Raw genomic sequence first — 20,735 nt, 5'->3', positions numbered from 1 at the left:
ACGACATCCCGTTCAGGCCAGTTTTACCATCATTTACCAACTTCCCCACGCCACCACGTCAATCCCATGCCACACCTTGATGCCACCGAGCACAGCCAACTTCTGTAGCACACGTGTATCTCAGCAGTTTTATAAGCACTAGCATGCTGACCTCAAGGAATACCCCAGACACTGCCGGGTGGCCCCACAGCCCAGAGCAATTCCCTCCGATGCCCACTACAACCTCAGCATTATGGTATAGGGCCGATGCGGTCTTGTCTTGCACCCCTCAGTCATTGCCTCGCATCATCTCACTCAGCCCCCACATGTATCACACAATGACCTCAAGCCTGCTGCACCCACAAAGACCTTGCCAAGCTCTCGCCATATGCCTTGCAAGCATCGACTGCACGGACCGCACTACAAGCAGCTCCGTGACACAATATCACAGAGAGCTTTATCATGTGCGCTTATTGGGTAGTACAGGTCCTGTAATCCATTGCCCCTCCATCTTCCCAGAGTTTACCTCGTCTCACCGCTACACCTCTTTACTAAATATCGCTTTGTCTCTTAACCATGGCACAACAGAACCTCACGGTTTGTGAGCACCTCTGCACGTGGTTTTTCTTTATCTTTCTATGTTACAGTCTTGGCACGATATCGATTTACTTTACCTTACAAGTTCACGTTTACTATACTTACTTCGACTTACTATAAATACCTGCCTATAACACTGCAATACACCAGTTTTTGACACCCCTCTATTTAGAGCTCAACTTTGCACGAAGATCTCACTCATATCGCATCGCACCGACATCACACTTGCTCGATTTAGCACTCGTCGTCTTCATTGCCGCTATTGTCAGGGCCTTCGTTGCTGCCCTTGAAGTTGCCTGGGTCACTCATGCCTTGGCCCACAGTCCACCACTTTGTTTCACATGAGAGTATTCTTGCATAACCTTGCATCACCTTGCTAGATATCTTAATATCTCATAGTACATATCTCATGCCCTATCTTGCAACTTACAAGGGTCTCTCAATATTTGTAGTGAAGTCAGCTCCCCGCCTACCCTATGTTTAGTGGTGTGTTTTGTGTTGTGTTTTCACATGCAGAGCCATCGCAAGCACATCACCAGAGCCACCACACCGGTCATACACCCAGATTTAACAGAAGTCAATACCATGACCAGATACTCAGTCACTGGACAAGTATATGCAGGAGTAGCAACCTACAGGCTACAACATGCACAAGATTACTTCTTCAACTTCAACGGAAGAATCAGATTCCCCTTTTGGGGGCTTTGCTTTACCAACAAACCCAAGACACCAGTCTCCACAGTTGGAGATCCAGAACTCAGCATTATTCACACCAGGAATGCCATTGACATTGACAACAGAAGGCCAGTCCACTTCCCTCAAGAACACATCACCAAGGACATCAATTCAGAAGGAATCAAATAGGAACTCATCAAGTGTGTCAACAGAGGCACAAATATGCCATCATCATTTTTTGGATCTACACAGTCACAAACTAGGATACGCTGGATCCTACTAGATACTCACCTCACAGAACAGAAATTAGTGGAACCATATCAGTTATTAGAAGAGGAGAGTTTGCCCACAAAACTTATTATTTCAGAAGTTTCATCAGTGAACAAACCTTCAATGAAGTCCTCACACTTTTGGACCAAATCAACAATGGAATTAATGAGATCATCAGAAGAGAACCCACACTCCAAGAAGGACTCAGGGCCGGAAGATGACATGAGATCCCCTTCTACTTCACAGAATAAACAATTGAGTTAACAGTCCAAAAGGGATACCCGCCCCCTTACCATAACAACCCGATCTACATCTTTAAACACTTACCCAAAGACATTGACCAAGACATCGTTTATTGCGATGAGAAGAACAGACACTTCTATATTAGAGGAATCCTCACTGGATTCTACACAAGAAGCGGAAAGGAGGAATTTTACAGTAGGCCATTCCTTGGAAAAGAAAAAGAAATCCATGCCGCACCCAAATTACAGACCACTACACTCACAATCATTATCACCGAGCTCAGAAGAATCAAGCCTAAATCACTGACAAATAGGCATTATAACTCACTAAGACCACACATATATAATGTACTCCAGGAAACAGCCAGTGGAAGTTGACTTTCTTGAAGAAACACACCTGCTATATTCCAATACAAGAAACCTCTCCACAAGCAAGCTTCCAAACCCCTTCATCAGTTGAAAGCCCCTGGGAAGAGCATACTCAAGAACTAGATACAAATGGAGAGCCTCCTGACAATAAGCAGCCCCCAACCAGTAAGATGTTGACAAATATTGGAGATCTTGGATCCAAGGGACTAGCTATGGCCAAACCCACCCCCTTTGATGGAAACAGGAAACAAACAGAGCAGTTCCTTCATGAAATTGACCTAATGATACCCACCAGGAAGCACAACTTCCCGGACAAGTTTACAAAGATTGCGTATGCACTATCCTATATGAAAGGAGGATCAGCCAGAATATAGTCGCAGAATCTCACCAAAGCAAGGAACTTAAACAATGATTGGGACCTCTACACATGGAAACCCACAGAATGCATGACCTCGGTCCATCAGAAAATATCAGTGGACTTCGAGGAATTTGACAAGACAGCAGATGCCAGAGATAAGCTGGCTAGGATCAACTAAAGGAAGGAATCCTTTAACACATACCTTCAGCTGTTTGAGCAAATTGCTGAACTAGCAGGGGTTAATCTTGAAACCAAGAAGACACACTTCTTGAGGGGCCTCAAATGGGAATTGGCCTGAGGAATTTATCAGGCCCCAGCAGCACAGGCCACCTGGGATGAACTAGTGGCCAAGGCCAAGAAACACAAGACCATGTACATAGAAGAAATGCATGCACAAGACCTCAGGCAGGGGAAATATCAAGTTTTCATCCCGACAAATTATTACTCAAACTTTGCCCCAACCCCACATCAAGAACGGAAATCACAATATGTTCCCATGAATGTGGACACAGCAGAATTGGATGTCGAGGCCATCCAATTCAAGAGACTTACCCCAGAAGAAAAAAACAGACTCACCAAAGAAGGAAAGCGCTTCTAATGCAAGAAGCCTGGGCACATGGCGTACGGATGTCCCTCTCAACCCAAACAAAGATTTCCTCCACCTAAAAGAGGAAGATTCCTTCTAAGACCCCGCACAATGAGGGCAGTGGAAGTAGATGAGGAGGAAGAAGACGACTACCAAGATGAAGCCAAGCACAGGGTAGCCCACATCAACCAAGCAATGATGGGGCTCAGTCTCAACAAAATCGCTGAAGTCAAGACATTCAGCGAATCAAAGGGTTTTTAATGTCTCTTCTACCGGCAGCAGGTGTGAAAAGTAGGATTCTTGCAGGAAATTGATATGCTCCTCTGGCCAGCAATGAAGCTGACCAAAAGCACGGACATCCAGACATATTGTATCTCTCCAAAATGAAAACACATGGTGCACCATCACTTCAGATCGAGACGGAACTCATAGGCAAGAATTGAAAGGCTACTACACAGGCTCTAGTTAACAGTGAAGCAACAGGAATATTCATGCACCCCAAATTTGTGGAAAAGCATCAAATCTACACATAGAAAACACCCCACCCCATACCAGTTAATATGGTAATGAGCATGCACCCATGCTAGGGTCCGTGGGAGGTATTTGGGAAGCTTTGGGGAGATACCAAACAGCACTAGACAAGTACCAAAGACGCCGACTATTACTAAACACGGTCGGTCCCTACCCAACCGATGACAAGTGTTTACGAGATCAGAGCCAGTATTCCATATCGGCCGATGTCCTCTGTGAGTTGGTTGGTACTTATTGCTTATCTTCCCGACTTCCACATGGTTGTTCAAACACGATCTTGCACCATTACTTGGCCACCCTGGTTGTACATTATGTCTTCTTTATTTTCATTGGCTTGCCAACACCTATTCCTGCTACCTACACTTGGACGACGGATCCTGAACGTTTGGGATTTCACCATCGCTGATTAACTTTTATCTTATCACCTTCAGAACCCATATAGACATCTTACCTACCTTCTTATCTTCTCTGATTGCTAGGGCTTAGTGCCTATTCAACATCTACTCTCATTTCATGTTTGATATTTTACTTAGAGGCTCTATTTACTATAAAAATCTACATACAACTCTGGAAAAAACCAGCTTTCGCACCACACAGTTCAGAGCTCATTTGCACTCATCTTAACCATTGAAATTGTCTTCATCAACTCCCAAAAACTTGTCATCCTCATCATTCGGCCTTGTTCGCATCCGTACTTGTCTCTTTGCTTGTATCCCTCGTCTTCCCTTGTATATTGTCAGAGTCCTGTGTGGCTCTTGAAGCATGTAGTTGTCGGTCGCGACACTACCTTCTTGTTACCAACCGAATCGCCAACACAACCAACTGAACGTTCGGTCTGTGTTTGGTGCGGTCCTGAAACCGTTTAGGTGCTATAATCTCACACTCCTTACTGCTTCTCAGTGTGCCATCTATTTCTAAAGTCCTCACTAATGATTCCTTGTGTATCAGATACTAGCTCCAGCACCCCTATATTAGAGGTTGTTTTGGTGTTGTGCTTGGCACTTAGAGCCACGTCTAGCATATCAACGGTCCAGAACACAGAGTTCAAGGGAGGACCTATCACAAGATTTGCAGAACTAAAACTACGAGTTCTAGGTGAAGAAGGGGGAGCACACACCAAATCGGCAAAATTCTATATAGCCAAAATCAGGAGAGAAGACGTCATTTTAGGAACCGACTAGTTGTTAGAGCACAACCCAGAAGTCAACTGGCATGCCTATGGATTACATTTTACTAGGTGCCCACCTAGCTACAACATTACCGGAAGACCAATCAAAGCCAAGAGGGCTTTTAGGAAACTAGGACGTTAAGAACCAAGGAAAGGACAGTCAGGCCAGAAAGTGGGAAACACTACAGTACCACTTCCGCGGATAATACCTAAAATCTGGGGATCACAACCCAAAGGAACAAAATTGGAGTACTACCTCAGGACCCAAGCCAAGCATTATATGGCACCGAGATGGGCTAAAGAGGAGACTCAGGAAGGTGGTGGACCGCTATTGGCTCTACCTTCTACAGATCTAGACAAAGATGGAGTATACCTCATCAGATGCCTGGACACAGGGCAATTGGAAGCCCTGGAGTTATACAATGACCAGGATGAAGGATTCAAGATCCATTGTACCAAGACCTCCACCACCAATACACTGGCACGTAAAGCAGAACCTAAAAAAGCAGCGGTAGGCAAACAGACCAACCACACCAATTTGCAAAAATTGGCAGAAGAGGCTTCAAAAGGGAAACCCAAACTACCCTTTGAAGAAATCGTCCCCAAAGTATACTGGAAGTACAGGAAAGTTTTTGAAGGATGAAAACCAGGGAAATTACCACCCAAACGACCATGGGATCACAAGATAGAACTCAAGGACAACATGGAACACTTGCTCAGGCCTAAACTATACAGCCTCAGCCCGATGGAGCAAGAAGAGCTCAAGAAATTTATTGATGAAAGTCTCAAGAAGGGATTCATTCGAGAATCCAAGTCGCATATGGTGTCCCCATTCTTCTGTATCAAGAAGAAAAATGGAAAGCTACAGCCGGTAATGGACTACTGGAAGCTTAACAAAATAACAATCAAGAACAAGTACCCTCTACCAATTATTCAAGAATTACTGGATCTCTTGACAGAGGCAGAATACTTCTTACTGGTAGACATTAACACAGGATATAACAACGTACTCATCGATAAGAAGGATGTCCACAAGGCAGCATTTGTAACAAATCTAGGAATGTATAAACCACTAGTGATGTATTTTGGACTCACCAACTCGCTAGCGATGTTCCAAACTATGATGAACTTGCTTTTCAAGGACCTTATCTATGAAGGAAAGGTAGCCATCTACATGGACAACATTCTGGTGTTCTCAAAGACTATGGACAAACACATCAAGACAATGCAGCAGGTTTTATAGATATTACAGGACAACGACTTATACCTGCAACTCTTGAAGTGTCATTTTCACAAGAAGAAAATCGACTATCTAGGATATGTCATATCTCATGGACACTTGGAAATAGACCCAATCAAAGTGGCCGGAATTACGGAGTGGCTGACTCCAACTAAATTCAAGGAGGTCCAATCATTTTTTAGGATTCTGCAACTCTTATCGCAGATTTATCAAGGATTACTTGAAAATAGCTAGGCTGCTATTTGAATTAACACAGAAGGAACACAGCTGGGATTGGACACCAGCATGCAAAGAAGCATTTCAGGCACTCAAGAAGACATTCATATTATCCCTAGTGCTTGTTATGCCAGAAACTAGGAACCCCTTCTGCATCAAATACAATGCATCAGACTTTGCTACAGGAGTAGCATTATCACAAGTCACCCCAGATGGAAAATGGCACCCCTGTGCCTATATTTCCAAATCACTCTCACCCACCGAACGCAACTACCCCATATACAATAAAGAGTTGCTAGCAGTCGTTCAAGCATTCAAAGCTTGGCAACATTACTTGGAGGGCACCGAGAACCCGGTAGATGTATAGATGGACCACAAGAATTTGGGGTGGTTTAGATCAAGTCAGAAGTTGAACCATCAGCAAGCAAGATGGTCATTATTCCTCTCGCGTTTTGACTACAAATTAACGCACAAGGCGAGAGTAGCCAATAAATCTGATGGTCTGTCACAGTGTCCAGACCATAAAGAGGGGGTGGAATTTGATAATTCAGGCAAAATGCTCTTGGAACTCAAAATTTTCAATCAAGCAAAAGAAATGGGGCGGAGACCTTCTGCAGAAATCAACGAAATCACCCCAAAGAAAGAACTGGACCCCCACAGAATATGGCACATCAGAGCCACAGGACGAGGAGGCATCACGATTATTGACAAAGACCTTAAGAAACAAATTATAGCAGCAAATCAGAAAGACAAGTGGCTAATCAAAACTCTAGCCAAAGTCAAGGAACTAGGCCCTTATAGCATGAAGAAAGGCCTACAGGAATAGAACAATGAAGAAGGACTTGTTCTACATAGAAGAAAAATCTACATTCCTGAAAATAAACAACTTCATCAAGAAATAATCAAGATGAATCATGACAATCTAGCTACAGGACATCCAAGACAAAGAGGAACATTAGCCTTAGTAGGACAAGAATTTACTTGGCCTAGTAATGTGCTAGAGGTGGCTCTAAGTGCCGAGCACAACACCAAAACAACCTCTAATGCAGGGGGTGCTGGAGCTAGTATCTGATACACAAGGAATTGTTAGTGATGACTTTAGAAATTGATGGCACACTGAGAAGCAGCAAGGAGTGTGAGATTATAGTGCCCGAACGGTTTTGGGACTGCACTAAACACCGACTGAACATTCAGTTGGTCGTGTTGGTGATTTGGTTAGTAACGAGAAGGTAGTGTCGCGACCAACAACTATGTGCTTCAAGAGCCACATGGGACTCTGACAATATACAAGAGAGGATAAGGGGTATGAGCAAAGAGTCGAATACAAATGCGAACAAGGCTGAATGGTGAAGATGACAAGTTTTTGGGAATCGACAAAGACGATTTCAATAGTTGAGATGAGTGTGAATGAGCTCTGAACTGTGTGGTGCAAAAGCTGGTTTTTTCCAGAGTTGTATGTAGATTTTTATAGTAAATAGATCCCCTAAGTAAAATATCAAACACGAAATGAGAGTATATGTTGAATAGGCACTAAGCCCTAGCAATCAGAGAAGATAAGAAGGTAGGTGAGATGTCTATATGGGTTCTGAAGGTGATAAGATAAAAGTTAATCAGCGATGGTGAAATCCCAAACGTTCAGGATCCGTTGCCCAAGTGTAGGTAGCAGGAATAGGTGTTGGCAAGCCAATGAAAATAAAGAAGACATAATGTACAACCAGGGTGGCCAAGTAATGGTGCAAGATCGTGTTTGAACAACCATGTGGAAGTCAGAAAGATAAGCAATAAGGACTAACCAACTTACGGAGCATATTGGCCAACATAGAATACTGGCTCCAATCTCGTAAACACCTATCGTAATACTCCTATGCAGTCATGTGGGCAAACTGACCCAAGTGCTGCCAAATGTCCTTCGGTGGGTTATGGTCGGTTGGGTGAGGGCCGACTGTGTTCAGTGCAAGTTGGCATCTTTAGTACTCATCTAGCGCTGTTTGGTGTCTCCCCAAAGCTTCCCAAATACCTCCCTTGGACCCTAGCGTGGGTGCATGCTCATCAGCGCAACCTTGACAATGAAGACTTGACTGACTATCTTGATAATGAGGATGAGGATCTCAATGAGGATGATGAGGACAGAGATGTTGCCACCAACCATCGTCCTTTTTCCAAGCACCCTATTGCCCATGCTATCAAAGTTGAACATCTTCCTTCAGCAGCTCCAACTCGTACAAGCAAGCCAAGATCTACCACAGCATTGGATGTGCTGACATGTATCAGCCAGAGCTTCAATCCATCTGTGCAGACTGCTCGTGGGGAGGATCGTGCGGCATGGTCATTTCATATGACCTAGGTCTTGTCTATGACATTGCAGATAAGAGACTTGCGGGCAGAGAACATGGAATGGCAGCACAGATTTTACGAAGCTGAATGGTGTGCTGATCGCACAGAACAACAGCTTTCACTCAATTGCATGGTTGAAAATCTCACTCGTCATTGATGGTATCCAACTTCCCCTTCCCTTGGCAAGCCACATGCCTTTGATAACCAGTACAAGATCACATACCAAGATGGTGGACATGCAACTATATATGGCATGCAAAATCTTCCTGATCCTTTCAACTTCAATCTGTCACCACAACAGATATAACATGTACCAACACCCCCATTCCAACATAGACCTTCTGCTCCACAGTCACATCCTATGCCTACCCCCCCCTGCCACTTAGTGCTACCTGGTTCAAAACCATAATTCATCAGCACCCATACCTCATACACCAATCCGTCATACACATCATCAAATAGCAGTTAAATCAGCTGATCGTGACTATGGCTTGTGGCCAACAATATTCAGCTCAGGCTCTCAGTTACCTGTCAACAATACTGTGCAGCCATTGGCCCTAGGATCTGAAAATGTCTCCAGTTTGTTGTCACATAGCTCTATAACCACTTTAATAGATCGAAAGAGCAAGAAGATAAAGGGTATGGAAACTGATGAAGAAAATGAACTGATTTCGGACTAGAGAGTGACACTAGCCCCTTAAACCCCCACTCTTTTGTTACTTGATACTTTATAGTGCACAGCAGTATAATCTCTTTATAATATGACCTTATAACCATTCCTTTAGTCAAAGCTTGGCATGATGTGAAAACGCAAGACCCTGTCATGTCTCTGCTGCTCTGAAAAGGCCATTCCTTCGAAACCATCCCATAAATTATCCTGATCTCTATCTTTCCAAATTGGCACATAAACAGACTGGATCTAATTAATTCCTACTAGCTGAGTACGTAAGTTATGCAGACAAAAGCATATCTCTAATATGTTTGCCCTTCTAATGTTGTCATTGATGTCGAGCAACATTCGCAACTGGCCAAATGAACCTTGTAAAGCACACATGCCCCATTTGGCTGTCTGTCAATAAGACAGAAGCTGTCGATTAAACTATAGTGCCTCCCTCAGCTCCTCATCGTCAATGGGCAGCCTCTCTCCCTCCTTCATTGGTATATGGATTTTGCCTGCAATTTGGTCTGTCCCATGTGGAAAAGCTGTATCTGCTACAACATAGTAGCTATCCAGTATGTCTTTCTGCAATTTATCATAGATGGATTTGGCAACTCGAGCATCATGCCAACTGCCCAGACAGTTATGTCTGCCTCCAATAATGAGTCCTACAATAATAAGACACTGCTTATCTCCATGTACATGTCAGTGAAAAGAGTGTACTATTTGCAGCAAAAGCAAGAACACATGACACAAAGTGTGCATGCAACCATCCATTATATGTTGCATTTTCCCACTCAATATCCTCTGAGGTCTCAACATGAACTTTCAGACCATCAATTGTAGCAAAGGCACCTGAGAAAAGAGAGTGTCAAGCCTGAACAAGCTCAGACAGCTCCGAGAACATGTCTGGAGAAGACCAGGTAATCTTAGCAGTATCAAGTGATTGTAGAGTTGCCAAAAGTAAATGAAGCGAAAATCGGAGATATCGAGAGCAGGTGGCTGGTATGATAGCAAAGATCTGCTGAAGATTGAAGCCTTGCATGGTAGAATAGAGATGATGAAGTGCAAGTCCAAGTGCTCCTGCTGCATTAAGAGAACGGTGATGAGCATGCACCCGCGCTAGGGTCCGAGGGAGGGATTCGGGAAGCTTTGGGGAGATACCGAACAGTGCTAGACAAGTACCGAAGACGCCGACTTTTACCGAACACGGTCGGTCCCTACCCGACTGACGACAAGCCACCGAAGGACGATTCGGCAGCACTTGGGTCAGTTCGCCCACACTTCACGTACTTACCATGACCGCACAGGAGGGTTACGATAGGTGTGTACGAGATCGGAGCCAGTATTCCGTATCGGCCGATGTCCTCCGTGAGTCGGTCGGTCCTTATCACTTATCGTCCTGACTTCCGCATGGTCGGTCAAACGCAATCTTACACCATTGCTTGGCCACCCTGGTCGTACGATACCTCTTCTTTATTTTTCATTGGTTCTCCAACGCCTGTTCCTGCTACCTACACTCGGGCGACGGATCCCGAACGTTCGGGATTTCGACATCACTGATTACCTTTTACCTTATCACCTTCGGAACCCATATGGACATCTCACCTACCTCCTTATCTTCTCTGATCGCTAAGGCTTGGCGCCCATTCGACATCTACTCTCATTTCTTGTTTAATATTTTACTTAGGGGCTCAGTTTACTATAAAAACCTACATACAACTCTGGAATAAACCAGCTTTCGCACCCCACAGTTCAGAGCTCATTCGCACTCGTCTCAACCATCGAAATCGTCTTCGTCGACTACCGAAAACTTGTCATCCTCGTCGTTCGGCCTCATTCGCTACGCCTTCAATTTCTAAAGTCATCACTTACAATTCCTTGTGTATCAGATACTAGCTCCAGCACCCCTGCTTTAGAGGTTGTTTTAGTGTTGTGCTCGGCACTTAGAGCCACCTCTAGCGTATCATTTTGGAGCCCACCGCGAGGGGTTAGTATTCAAAATTACCTCAAGGAATCTACGTCGCTCGTCCCGACCAACAGCGGAGCGCGAAGAACGACAAACAGTTATTGATAGCTTCAATACTCAGGAAACATCTGCCGACCGAAGTTTGTTCGGAGACGCCGATATAGTCCCAGAACACTTATCCCACCATCACCACCTTGATCTCGAATCCTCGCCATCGCTCTCACCACCACCCGACTCCACTTTCTTCTTAACCCCACCTTCGTCGCTGAACCGATCGTTACTCCCACCGATTTCCCCTATCCTCGACCTTGCACTCTTAGAACAATCACCCCCGTCTCCTATCCCATCTTTCCACGACTCCATCTCTCCGTTAATCCCACGCAGCCCCATCTTCTGGACGCCGACCATCCGACCGACTTCACTAGAACGCTCCTTCGAACCAGCGACTCCATCCCCGATCACCTTAGAAAACAATACCTTCTCCCCCACCTTTGACTTTCTCACTATGGCGACCCCATCCATGCCCGCTCGTGGAGATCGAACGGCCCCGACCTTTGACCCCCATCAACCCCGCGAATTGAGACGATATTTCTCCGATCTGGACTTCCACTTCGTTCGGTCTGCGGTAGTGGACGAACAAGAAAGAAAGAAACACGCTTGCCGATTCCTAGATGTCGACACCTGTGAGCTTTGGGAATCGCTCACCACTTTCACCGACGCCACGAAGACCTTCAAGGAGTTCTGCGAAGAGGTCTACAGGCTATACCCCGGATCGGAGGAAGAACGCAAATGGTCGGTATCGGATATGGACAAGCTAGTCGGCGAAACGAGCAGGGTCGGCATCTTGTCTCTCAGCGAACTCGGCGACTATCATCGGCGATTCCTGGCGATCACGGTATTCCTCCTCAGCAAGGCATGGATCTCGGTCGCCGAACAAGGACGCGCCTTCGCTAGAGGATTCCAACCGGAGCTATGGGCAAGAATCTCTCAACGTCTACAACTCAAGTTCCCCGATCATTTCCCAGACGACCCATACAACCTCCAAGACATCCACGACGCGGCCCGATTCGTCTTGCACGGCACCACGTCCGCCTACAGCACGATCCCTACCGACATCTCTCGAGCAGCCCCCGCCGCGCCGCCCACCAACGCGATCAAGGCCGAAGACCTGGCGACCATGTTCGAACGGCTCACCGACACCTTTGTCAAGGCCATCACAGCTCAGGGGACGACCAGGCCAGCCGATCGACCATCCCGACAGCCAGGACAAGGCGGCGACAACTGCATGTTCTGCGGCAGTCCCGAACACTTCATGCGCGCCTGTCCCGAGGTCACCGAATACATTCGGATCGGAAAATGCAAGAGGAATATCGAGTGGAAGGTGGTATTGTCAAGTGGGGCATTCGTACCGAGAGAAATCACGGGTAGTAACCTGAAGGACCGAGTTGACGAATGGCATCGCAGGAATCCAGGCCAGTTGGCGACCGGACAGATGATGTTTACGGTAAACGCGGTGCCGACTCACCCGATGACGATAGCCTCCCGTCACGATTCACCCTCATTGCTGGATGTCACCCCGACTTACCAACTCACCGACGTCCAGCGAATCGCGAGCCTCGAACGCGAACTATTCGCGCTCCGAACGCGGGGCGCAAGGGCACGCGAAATGGCGCAGGCAGGACGTTTGGCACCTACCCCTTCACCGGCCCCCGAACAACGAGCGAGGACCGAAACTCCCGAACCCGAACCCCGACCGACCACCCCGACTCAGCGACCGCCCCCGGTACCAGCCAAGGACGATGCTCCGATCCACCCATATGCCAAAGCCCAGGACGCCACCTATGCACCGCCACACGACCGCAACATGGGAGCCCCGGCGAAGATACCATCGGCAAAGAAGGACGCTCCGGCCTACAAAACCACGGCGCCGATCTACGACGAGAAGGTAGCAGCTGAGGTCTACAACAGGGCAATGGCCACTCAGGTGACGCTTACCCAGCGCGAACTACTCTCTCTCTCCGCCGAAGTCCGTTCACAGGTCAGGGAAGCCACGTCGGCACGCCGATCGCCTGCCAGAGACGCCAGCAATGTTCGGACCTTCTACCAAGATGCCGATCTACCCTATGCCATCGACGACCTCGAACCACCGACTCGACCGACCGTCTCCTCCTTCATCAATGTCCTGCACCAACCGGAAACACCCCCGCCGGGCGCAATCATCATCCCCGACATGTACGAAACGTACCTGAAGAATCTACAGCCCGGTCAGGTTCCTCAGCCATTGATAGTTGCTAAAGAATCGTCTGCCCTAAGGTCTATTGTTCCCCTCGTCGATCATCAGCAGGAAGTCGAATGCGTCATCGACCCGGGTTCACAAGTCATCGCCATGTCGGAAGGCATTTGCAACGAACTGGCGCTCATCTACGACCCCGAAATCGTCCTCAATATGCAGTCGGCGAACGGCGAAATTGACCGCTCCTTGGGCCTGGCACGCAACGTGCCATTCCTCATCGGCGACATCACCCTGTACCTCCAAGTCCACATCATTCGGAACCCCGCCTATGACGTTCTCCTCGGTCGGCCATTCGACATCCTCACCGAAAGTATCGTCAAAAATTATTCAAACGAAGACCAGACGATCACCATCAGCGACCCGAACACGGGACGACGAGCCACCATTCCGACGATCAGACGAGGACCCCCTCGAGTCCTTCACCGAAGACAAGCGGGTTTTCGCGACTCGATGAATTGATCCGAGATCAAGGAGAAGTTGCACTGATCATTTCCACCGATCATGATACCCCCCATTTCCCACTTATCGAAGCGTCCTCAGATTTCCATTCTCCATCTCCCTCTCGTCGCGATCTTTGTCTCAAGTACATTATGGCCTCCGATTTGGGGCCCGAAAATCATCTCAAAAACAATCTCGATTCCGATATGTTGTCCTTATTCTCCTCATTCGTTCCCGGTTCTCTCCATTCCACTAATATCGCCGACCCGGTCGCCATTTTCGCCGCCAAGCGCAAGTACAAACCGGTCGCACAGAAAACACGACCAGTCTTGGCCGACCTCCCCGAAAAGTTCCGAATCATTCGGAACATCCTCGGTGACCCTCTCGCTGCCCTTCCGACACTGACACCGAACCCCCCACCCTTCACGCCGACCGGCAGATACACAGCCGAACGACGCGACCTCATCGACAAAGTCCACTCGGACGACTTCCTTTGGCCGGCCGAACGACAGCTCATGCACCATTTCATGTGTCTACAAGAGATGGGATTTGCCTGGGACGATTCGGAACGCGGACGTTTCCGCGAGGATTTCTTTCCTCCAGTCAATATGCCGGTGGTCGAACACAAGCCCTGGGTTCAACGCAACATTCCGATTCCACCAGGCATCTACGACGAAGTGTGCCGACTTATCAAAACCAAGATCGCCGCTGGAGTCTATGAGCCGTCGAATTCGTCCTACCGATCGCGCTGGTTTACGGTTGTCAAGAAGACGAATAGCACCTCCACTGGCACCAAACTCCGAATCGTTCACAGCCTCGAACCCCTGAACGCCGTCACCATCCAGCATTCAGGTGTGCCCCCATATACCGATCAGATCGCTGAACAGTTTGCAGCTCGCGCCTGCGGCGGCATTCTGGATCTCTATGTCGGCTATGACGAACGAGGGCTCTCCGAATCATCTCGCGACTTCACCACGTTCCAGACCCCATTCGGCGCCCACCGACTCGTCACCCTACCCATGGGATGGACGAATTCGGTCCCGATCTTCCACGATGACGTCACCCACATCCTCCAGCCAGAGATCCCAGACACCACCATTCCTTTCATCGACGATGTTCCGATTCGGGGCCCGCCAACCCGATACGAACTTCCGAACGGCGGCTTCGAGACGCATCCCGACAACCCCGGCATACGACGGTTTGTGTGGGAACACTTTCAAGGCCTCAATCGAGTGGTTCAGCGGATGAAGTATAGCGGAGGGACCTTTTCGGGACACAAGGCGACACTCTGCGCAGCCAAAATCACGGTGGTCAGCCATCGGTGCACGTATGAAGGACGATTACCCGACGAATCTAGGGTAGAGTCAATTATGAAGTGGGGACCTTGCAGGGATCTCTCTGACGTTCGGGCATTTTTGGGGACGATCGGTGTCGTTCGGATCTTCATTCGGAATTTTGCACACAGGGCGCATGCACTGACAATGTTAACGCGCAAAGATTTTCCATTCGTGTTCGGCCCAGACCAGATAGCGGCCCAGGACGACCTCCGGTCGGCACTTCTCGAATCGCCAGCCCTTCGGCCGATCGACTATGGGTCGGCAGCCAACGTCATCCTCGCCGTCGATACCTCTCAAATTGCGGTCGGCTTCCACCTCTGTCAATGCGCACTCGACAATCCGCGGGTTCGGTATTATGCCCGATTCGGCTCCATCACCCTTAACGACCGCGAATCGCGATTCTCCCAACCCAAGCTCGAACTCTACGGCCTCTTCCGCGCCCTCCGATCGCTCAAAATGTATCTCATCGGCATTCGGAACCTGATAGTCGAAGTAGACGCACGCTACATCAAGGGCATGCTCACTAACCCGGATCTCGAACCCAGCGCCAGCATCAATCGGTGGATCGTCTCCATCCTCACCTTCCATTTCACACTTGTCCACGTCCCCGGCACCTCTCATGGCCCCGATGGCCTCTCCCGACGACCACCACAACCCTCCGATCGACCCGAACCCAAAGACGACTTTGACGACTGGATCGACAATCTCTACGGCTTCCTCCATCAGATCAACAACACGTTCCCCACCTCCATCTCAACCTCGACAACCGCCATCTTCACCTCCTCGCTCATAGGCGACCTCCCGACCGATACCGAGTCCGACGACGAAGGCCCGACCATCGACTATTCAGATATCCCAAGATCGCAAAAAGCTTTGGAAGCCGAAGAACGCCTATGGTTGGTCCGCGACTGGCACCGAACATTGGTTCGGCCCCCTTCTCTCTCCGACTCCGAATATGCGACTTTTCTACGATATTGCACTGAGTTCTTTATCGCAGCCGACAAGCTATGGAGAAAAGACTCACACGGCCGACACAAGATTGTTGCAGCCCCCTCTAGTCGAATCACAATTCTCACTGCCGCCCACGACGACGTCGCTCACAAGGGTTTCTACGCCACGGCTGCCTTGATCGCCGAACGCTTCTGGTGGCCGCACATGAGGCAAGACATTTCCTGGTTTGTTCGGACCTGTCACCTTTGCCAGATTCGCCAGACTCGCAACGTCCTCATTCCCCCAACCGTCGCCACGCCTGCACCACTCTTCGCGAAGATGTATATGGACACCATGCACATGCCGACCGCTGGTGGTTTCAAGTATCTCGTTCAAGGTCGCTGTTCGGTATCGCACTACCCCGAATTCCGAATGCTGCGACGCGAAACAAGCTCAGCCCTCGCCGACTGGATCTTCGAGGATATCCTGTGCCGATGGGGAACATTGGTAGAGATCGTCTCCGACAATGGACCAGCGTTCGTCAAGGCGCTCGACCAGTTAGCGAAAAAGTACCACGTTCAGCACATCCGTATTTCGGGCTACAATTCCCGCGCCAACGGCATCGCCGAACGACCTCACTTCGACGTTCGGCAGGCCCTGTTCAAAGCCGTTGATGGAGATCAGGCCAAGTGGAATCGTGCAGCTCATTTCGTATTCTGGGCTGATCGCATTACTGTTCGGCGCCGAATGGGTTGCTCGCCATACTTCGCAGCGATTGGAACCCATCCCCTTCTCCCCCTCGACATCGCCGAAGCCACCTACCTCCTGCCACCGCCGACCACAACCCTCAGCACCACCGACCTCATCGCCCGACGGGCCATAGCCTTGCAGAAACGCCGATCGGACCTCGCCCACCTTCGCAGCTCAGTTGTCGGCGCCCGTGTCCAGGCCGCCATCCGATTCGAACAACAGCATTCGGCCACCCTTCGCGACTTCAATTTCCACAGAGGCTCGCTTGTCCTGATGCGCAACACAGCCATAGAAAAGGCGCTCAATTGGAAGATGCGTCCACGGTATTTGGGACCTTTGCTGGTGATTTCTAGGAACCGAGGAGGAGCGTATATTCTGGCCGAACTTGACGGATCAGTCTTTGATCGGCCAGTGGCAGCATTCCGCATTATTCCTTACTTTGCTCGCAGATCTCTGAAGCTCTCCGACCTTGAAGCCCTCCTCGACATCTCACAAGCACGCCTTCGGGCCATGGAAGAATCCAGATCGAACGACGACGACGCTGAAGACGACGACGCCGACGAAGAGGATACCGACACCAGCTCCATCCGATCAGCAGAAGACGACGATGTGGCTTCGGCGACTTCCGACTAGACCCACCCTCCCACTCTTCGCTCTCTTCGGTCGGTGACTGGGGACAGTCACGATTTCAGTAGGGAGGAGGATGCACAGATATACCCATTCCTTATTCCAATTCATTCGTCACAGACATGGACTGACACCCGATTATTTCCGCATTTCTTAGTACTTTTGCCGCCGACCAATCGCCAACCGAATAGTCGGCACTCATTTTCCCCATCACTCCTTCAAGTACCAAGCCGCATTGAAGACTTCTTCCGATTTGCGCAAAACCATAGGGTTTTATGCCTGTGATGACATACTGAGGCTTCCCCTAATATTCCAATTTATTCTCTTCATTTCTGCCGAACGCGTCGCTTACAAGTACATTCACACAGCCATTTCGCCGACCGATTTTCCGAAACAATGCCTCTAGTCTTCACCGAACGTCTCAGTTTAAACTCAGGACAGTCCCTTCACTTTTATGATACATTTTACTATACGACAGAACCCCCGAAGCTATTCTACTCATCGGGAAGAAAGTCGTCCGACACCGACCTTCCCGAATCGTCTGCCTCCGACGAGTCCTCGACCAAGACAGTGTCAGGGGACGTGGAGGGACCCGCCCGCACCTCGAGCGACTCGAGCTCAGCCTGCCACATCGCGACCGATCGCGCCAGCGAAGCACGCGTACCCTCAGCCACCGCGATGCGGTACCGAAGCTCAGACGCGATGCCTTGGGCGACGATGGGCGAGAGAAGAGAAGAGTCGGAAGGAGCGGGGAAGGCAGCCGAACGAGCGCGGGAAGGGCGGGTAGGAGCGAGGACGGCCCTAGCCGTGGTAGGAAGCCGCTGGACCGGCTTTCGGGTGCGAACGGCTGCACCGAACAATACCGAACGATGAGCTCCCATCTCCAATCCAACCGAAAAATGACTTACCTTTCGTTTGGGCGATGCTATCCCCGACTGACCGCACGGGGATAACCACCTCTACCTTACGACGCTTTAAGGGGCGTTCCCTCTCCTCCGCCTTGGGCGCCGACTGCTCCTTCGACTTCCCCTTCCCCTTCTCCTTCGACTTCCCCTTCCCCTTCTCCACCGGCATCCACCTGGGCTGGAAGCTACACCCCTTCGACTCCCTGGCACACTTAGTGCACGACACTAGCCCAGGTCTCTGGTAGCAATGGAACGCCTTGGTCAGAAAGGCGGTCGCACAGCGGTGACAAGCGTAGTTGGCCTAGAAGAAGGATGGTTAGCAAGAGGAAACGGCGGCAAGAGGGAGGGAACTCACCAGTACATCACCAGGTAACAACTCGGGCGGATCTTCGAGCATTTTACCGGCACCATTCCGCTCCACAGGGGACCTAACGGTCGACATTCGGCCCGTCCCAGGGCCGAGAGGAAGGACAACGCGTCCAAGAGGTGGCGTCCGTTGGTGAGCAAACTCGACGACAACAGCCGCGGCCGACTGTTTGCCCTTCACGTCGGTCGGGGCAGCGGCGGCGACCCGACCCACGCTCATTCGGTCCAGGGCATCGGTTGCGGATGCAAGCGCAGAGTCAGCGGCGGACGGGTCGGGATAGGACGAGTCGGCGGACGGGTCGGGATAGGACGAGTCGGCGGACGGATCGGGATGGGATAAGTCGGCGGACGGGACAGGATGAGAAGAGGAAGCGGCGGCGGAGGGAGAAGGAGAGAGAAGGAAGAGAGGGAGAGGGAAGACGGACTTGGCCTCGAGCTCAGCCAATTGACGCTCACCCTCTTCAGGATCAAGCGAGCCATCAAACATCGCGTCCACCAGCAACTCCCGGCGCCGTTCACGATCTACTTCAGCCGACTTCCGAGCCGCAGCAGCCCGCGTCGCCTCAGCTTCGGCAGCCTCCTGTTCGGCGACGGCAACACGCTCCCTCTCCTCCACTAGTGCCTGTTCCTCGGCCGCCTGTTGTTGCTGCAAAGCGACGCGCGCCGCCCGCTGCGGCAGGATTCGCGCTCCCCATACCAGCCAGTCGTCAGTAGCCATCGGATCGAGACCACGTTCGGCCTCGGTGATAAAGTCGGCGAGTTCGGGCACGTCTTGCCCACGCACCGAACGTTCGAAAACAGCCTGTCGGGCGTCAGCAGCCAGCAGAAGACGAGAGGAAGGACTGACTCACCACCCGTTTGGCGAACCCTTGCCCCCAGACCTCGTAATCCTCATATTCGGCAGCGCCGTCCGGGAGGGAGAGCATGTAATCGGCGAGTTTCGCCTTCAGGACAGAAATAAGGGACGACATGAGAGACGAAGAGGGAGGAAGGAAGGCGATGAGGGACTTAGTCGCTGGAGAATCAACGATCATCAGGTGATTGTGGTCACCTGACAAAGCCCCGTGCCGCTGCGTTCGGCAGAAGCCGCGATACGCGCCACCGCTCTTTGCCGACACGACTCTCACGCCAGCGTCTAGTTGGGGCACTCTAGGTCTCAGCCACTGCCTCACCTAATCGGTTGCCACGCCACAGGACTTTGCCAACTCAGCCCCGGTCTCTCTTGCGCGCCGACCCGGTCCTTTCTACGACATCTCCTTGCCGATTACTCACCTGTGCCACATCTCTCCCACGCACCCACTTCTTTCCACGCCATCGCTCATTGCCGATCCTTTTCCCACGTAACTTGCCATGCCACCACATTTTCCACGCCATTTTTTTTCCCGCTCCGACTCATAGCCGCCGACCACTGACTGGGGACAGTCAGGATTTCAGTAGGGAGGAGATGATGAGCATGCACCCGCGCTAGGGTCCGAGGGAGGGATTCGGGAAGCTTTGGGGAGATACCGAACAGTGCTAGACAAGTACTGAAGACGCCGACTTTTACCGAACACGGTCGGTCCCTACCCGACTGACGACAAGCCACCGAAGGACGATTCGGCAGCACTTGGGTCAGTTCGCCCACACTTCACGTACTTACCATGACCGCACAGGAGGGTTACGATAGGTGTGTACGAGATCGGAGCCAGTATTCCGTATCGGCCGATGTCCTCCGTGAGTCGGTCGGTCCTTATCACTTATCGTCCCGACTTCCGCATGGTCGGTCAAACGCAATCTTACACCATTGCTTGGCCACCCTGGTCGTACGATACCTCTTCTTTATTTTTCATTGGTTCTCCAACGCCTGTTCCTGCTACCTACACTCGGGCGATGGATCCCGAACGTTCGGGATTTCGAC

The 20,735-nt window shown here is 50.1% G+C and overlaps 5 protein-coding genes across 5 annotated transcripts; 3 read left to right on the top strand and 2 right to left on the bottom strand.

Moving 5' to 3' along the window:
* Nucleotides 1-2,344: 2,344 nt before the first annotated feature.
* On the top strand, nucleotides 2,345-2,506 carry HETIRDRAFT_44014 (uncharacterized protein; the record flags this gene model as incomplete). Its single annotated transcript, XM_009543502.1, has 1 exon — nucleotides 2,345-2,506. The coding sequence occupies one exon, from the start codon at nucleotides 2,345-2,347 to the stop codon at nucleotides 2,504-2,506; it is 162 nt and encodes a 53-aa protein (XP_009541797.1).
* A 1,031-nt stretch (nucleotides 2,507-3,537) lies between these two features.
* Nucleotides 3,538-3,774, bottom strand: HETIRDRAFT_309333 (uncharacterized protein; the record flags this gene model as incomplete). The annotated part of the gene is made up of 1 exon (XM_009544140.1): nucleotides 3,538-3,774. A coding segment is annotated over one exon (237 nt), but the record flags the coding sequence as incomplete, so codon positions are not given.
* A 4,321-nt stretch (nucleotides 3,775-8,095) lies between these two features.
* HETIRDRAFT_311265 (uncharacterized protein) lies at nucleotides 8,096-8,575 on the top strand (the record flags this gene model as incomplete). The annotated part of the gene is made up of 1 exon (XM_009544139.1): nucleotides 8,096-8,575. The coding sequence occupies one exon, from the start codon at nucleotides 8,096-8,098 to the stop codon at nucleotides 8,573-8,575; it is 480 nt and encodes a 159-aa protein (XP_009542434.1).
* A 2,286-nt stretch (nucleotides 8,576-10,861) lies between these two features.
* HETIRDRAFT_309190 (uncharacterized protein) lies at nucleotides 10,862-11,122 on the top strand (the record flags this gene model as incomplete). Its single annotated transcript, XM_009544138.1, has 1 exon — nucleotides 10,862-11,122. A coding segment is annotated over one exon (261 nt), but the record flags the coding sequence as incomplete, so codon positions are not given.
* Nucleotides 11,123-18,061: 6,939 nt separating this feature from the next.
* Nucleotides 18,062-20,212, bottom strand: HETIRDRAFT_424803 (uncharacterized protein; the record flags this gene model as incomplete). The annotated part of the gene is made up of 5 exons (XM_009544137.1): nucleotides 18,062-18,414; nucleotides 18,476-18,773; nucleotides 18,828-19,640; nucleotides 19,690-20,010; nucleotides 20,135-20,212. The coding sequence occupies 5 exons, from the start codon at nucleotides 20,210-20,212 to the stop codon at nucleotides 18,062-18,064; spliced, it is 1,863 nt and encodes a 620-aa protein (XP_009542432.1).
* Nucleotides 20,213-20,735: the final 523 nt, after the last annotated feature.

The sequence above is a fragment of the Heterobasidion irregulare genome, assembly GCF_000320585.1.
Source record: "Heterobasidion irregulare TC 32-1 unplaced genomic scaffold scaffold_02, whole genome shotgun sequence".
Taxonomy (NCBI): domain Eukaryota; kingdom Fungi; phylum Basidiomycota; class Agaricomycetes; order Russulales; family Bondarzewiaceae; genus Heterobasidion; species Heterobasidion irregulare.
Note: the sequence above shows the minus strand (reverse complement) of the source record. Positions and strands in the feature narration are given on the sequence as shown.